At 62.3% G+C, this 3937-nt stretch overlaps 1 protein-coding gene across 1 annotated transcript; it reads left to right on the top strand.

Moving 5' to 3' along the window:
• The first annotated feature begins 15 nt into the window (after window positions 1-15).
• Window positions 16-1713, top strand: RPS15 (ribosomal protein S15). Its single transcript, XM_017672513.3, has 4 exons — window positions 16-83; window positions 448-533; window positions 1249-1483; window positions 1567-1713. Exons 1-4 carry the CDS (start codon window positions 81-83, stop codon window positions 1678-1680), a joined length of 438 nt encoding a protein of 145 aa, XP_017528002.2. The 5' UTR covers window positions 16-80; the 3' UTR covers window positions 1681-1713.
• The last annotated feature ends 2224 nt before the right edge of the window (window positions 1714-3937 follow it).

Genomic DNA, 3937 nt, shown 5'->3' with positions numbered 1-3937 from the left:
TGTGAGAGGCGGGGCAAGCGGGCGGCCCTGCGATAACTGCGCAGGCGCAGAGGGGCGGTCCTTCCCGAAGAACCGACAAGATGGTGAGTCCCTCGCTTCCGTCCGCTGGTGCCGGAGCCATCCGGCGCCATCAGCGCGCTGGCCGCACAGGGGGGGTCGGGGACAGGCCGCACACGGCTGTGGCAGCCTCCAGGCCTCGGGAACCGCGGGATACGGGGACGCGGGGCGGGCCTGGCGGGTGTCGGGAAGACCCGAGGCGGGGAAGGCCTCTGCGGGCAGGCATGTCCTCGCCGAGCCCCCCGGAGGCGCGCGTGCCTCCCCGGGACTGGCCCGAGGCGGTGTGTCTCCGCGGGGTGCCGTAGCTGGGAGCCCTGCGCCCGATGAGCGCGCCGCCGCGGGGGTGGGAGGCGGTCCCGAGCTCCCGCTCACCCGCCCGTCCCCGCGCAGGCGGAAGTGGAACAGAAAAAGAAGCGCACCTTCCGCAAGTTCACCTACCGCGGCGTGGACCTGGACCAGCTGCTGGACATGTCCTAGTAAGGGGCGGCCTGGGCGGTGGCCCGGGGCGGGGGCTGCGGGCCGGGTCAGCCGCCGGAGTAGAGATGCCACGTGTCCCCTGGATATTTTCCCGTTTCTGTAAAAAAGGTGAAGACCTACGTTTAGCTCCAGGCCCTTCCCCAAACGGGCAGCGGGCCGGGAGTGGGCTCGTGGGCGGGAATTTGGCGACCCCTGCTCTAAGATGTGCTCGGCGGTGGAAGCCGCAGGGCAGGGCGGTAGTGGTCAGACTTGTGCACTTTAACATCCCGCTCCCGGCGCAAGGTGGGTGTGGGGGGCCAGGGCCCCTGATGGAGAGGGAGGCCTGCCGACAGCCGGGGACACTGCCCTCACCCTGGTCTCCCGAGGCTGTGGCGGGGCCGGCTGCCTCGGGACGCGGGACTGCAGGCTCCCAATTGGCCCGGGGCTTCTCCTGGGTCCTTGAGGCCTTGGAATTAGGAGTTGTCCACGGGGTGCCAGCTGCTTGGCCATCGCACCTGAGCCACTTGCCCTTCCGCCTCGGTGTCCCTGTCTCTAGACGGCGATGGGGAGGTTCTGAATCAGCGGGCTTCACCCCGAGTATTAGGCACGGGTTACCTGGCCCGGCCCAGCGTTGCATTGGGTTGGGGGCGGGGGGCGTTGCAGGGACTGGAGACGTCGGGGGTGGGGGCTCTGCCGGTGTCCCGGGCCACCCATGCTGTGCCCGGCGTTCCTCAGCGAGCAGCTCATGCAGCTGTACAGCGCGCGGCAGCGGCGCCGGCTGAACCGGGGCCTGCGGCGGAAGCAGCATTCGCTTCTGAAGCGCCTGCGCAAGGCCAAGAAGGAGGCGCCGCCCATGGAGAAGCCCGAGGTGGTGAAGACGCACCTGCGGGACATGATCATCCTGCCGGAGATGGTGGGCAGCATGGTGGGCGTCTACAACGGCAAGACCTTCAACCAGGTGGAGATCAAGGTGCGTTGGGGGGGTCCCCGGGGCTGGGGGGCCGGGCCTGCCCACGCTCACCACCTAACGCCGGCCCCGCTCCACCTCCGCAGCCGGAGATGATCGGCCACTACCTGGGCGAGTTCTCCATCACCTACAAGCCTGTGAAGCACGGCCGGCCTGGCATCGGGGCCACCCACTCCTCGCGCTTCATCCCCCTCAAGTAGCCCCTTGGCCAATAAAGGCACAGACGTACCTCGCCCCGAGTCTGACCGGCACTTCCAAATGCGCGGGGTTCCTGGCGGGATCCCCTCAACACCCAGAGAAGGGCGCTGGCCCGGCTACAAGGCTGGAGGCACGGTGGGCCGAGGGCGGTGCTGGCCAGCACGTGTCCAGGGGTTTCCGCTGTGGACGGGCCAAGGACTGGGTGGAGTGAGTGCCCCCCACTCCCCTCCTGTGCTCTGCAGTCAGCGGTGGGTGGTCCTCATGCTCGAACCTCCACAGCCCTGAGCCTCCCCCGCCGCCTCCGCACACCTGCCCAGGGCCCTCGGGGCTCTGTGCCCTCATCACGCCTGTGTCTGCTGCTCTTTCTGGGGCCTCTGTTCCCACCAGCTTCCAGAGCCTCCTGTGGTGACCGCAGGTTCCCTGCCCTGGGTTTAGCCTGCCCTGGTCTCGCGCCCATAGGTGGGGTCACACCACCCCCATAGGGCTTGGTGCAGAAGGGTCTCAGTTCAGACATGGGATTCAGACATGGGAACTGGTGGCCGGCGCCTCTGTGGGTGGGCTGGGTGTGTCCAGGCAGTGGTGAGGCCTGGCAGGCCCCCGCAGCTCACACACAGCCGTGGTATATGGGAGAGGGTGGAGGCGGCACGCTGGTTCTGCCTGAGCAGATGGAAGGTGGTTGGAGTCGCTGTCTGTTGATGTGGGGGCCTGGCCAGTGAGGAGTAGGGATGTGGGCGGCAGTCCCGGTGCTTTACATGTACGAGCACGTCGCAGTTCACCGCTGAGCCCCACTGGGCTTCAAGCAGAGCAGCGGGAAGCCCCGTGGTGGGGGGTCGGGTGAGAGCCACAGCAGCTCCTGTCTGCAGTTAGCTCTCGCGTCAGCATTGCTGGCCGCAGGTCTGGCCTGTAGGACTCGTGGGGGCAGCCGCAGCGTTCATTCTGGTCTTTGGTTCATTTCTGGAATTGCTGTAATTTACGGTTGAATTGCCAAAACAGGAAAAAGAATCAAGGGTGCCCGTGCAGATAGCCCCTTTGTGGAACAGGGTCTTTGACCCTGAGTACGGAAAGCCATAGGGCAAGCCCCCAGGCCCACCAGGCAAGAGCCGGATGTTCCTGCCCCACCCCTGTGCCGACCGGGTGGGCAGACCACAGCCCTCCAATGTCCTGCAGCTGGGTTTTTTTTTTTTTTCGTATCATTAATCTACAATTACATGAGGAACATGTTTACTAGGCTCCCCCCATCAACCCCCCCCCTACCGACAAACCCCATTACGGTCTCTGTCCATTCGCATAGTAAGATGCTGTAGAATCACTACTCATCTTTGTGTTGCATAGCCCTCCCCGTGCCCCCCCACATTATACATGCTAATCGATGTCCCCTTTCTCCCACCCCGTAGCCCTCCCTCCCTACCCATCCTCCCCAGTCCCTTTCCCTTTGGTAACAGTCCATTCTTGGGTTCTGTGATTCTGCTGCTGTTTTTTTGTTCGTTCAGTTTTTTCTGTTCTTAAACTCCACATATGAGTGAAATCATTTGGTACTTGTCTTTTTCTCTGCCTGGCTTCTTTCACTGAGCATAATACCCTCTAGCTCCATCCATGTTTGAAATGGTAGGATTTGTTTTCTTCTTATGGCTGAGTAATACTCCATTGTGTATATGCACCACCTCTTCATTCATCTACTGATGGACATGTAGGTTGCTTCCATTTCTCCGCTATTGTAAATAGTGCTGCAGCCTGTTTTTGTGAATAAAACTTGGTACATGGCCATGCCCACTCATGGGTTATGGTGAATTTATACCACAACAGGCCGGCCCTGGCCTGCATAGCCAAAATTACCAGCTGGTCCCTGAACAGCTCCTTGTGTTCAATACTGAGGTGGCTGCCCCTCGCCAGGCTCCCCACAGTGTGGGTTGCCTTTTGCATCTTCACAGGAAGCTTCCAGCGTGGTGGTCACTAATTTTCTGCCGTCTGAATCTATATGGCCAATGACACGGTTAGGGGACAATGCATATTAGTGTTCCAGTGAAACCTGGAGTCCTGGTCAAGGCAGTTGCGGCAGTCGTGGCTCCCTGTCCAGGAGCCCTTGCGGAGTTGGGGCTGGATGCGAGCTGCATACGACTCCCCCTTTCCTGTCCCAAGGTTCTGTCTTCAGACCCTCCCAGCCTGTGCCCCATCTCTCCCAAACCTGCCCCATCACCACCGTCTCACTGGGCTCCGGGCTCTACCCCCTGCCTCCCTGTGTCACTCGCCCCCAGTCAGATG

This window comes from Manis javanica, chromosome 13 (assembly GCF_040802235.1).
Source record: "Manis javanica isolate MJ-LG chromosome 13, MJ_LKY, whole genome shotgun sequence".
Taxonomy (NCBI): domain Eukaryota; kingdom Metazoa; phylum Chordata; class Mammalia; order Pholidota; family Manidae; genus Manis; species Manis javanica.
This window is presented reverse-complemented; position numbering and strand designations above follow the sequence as displayed.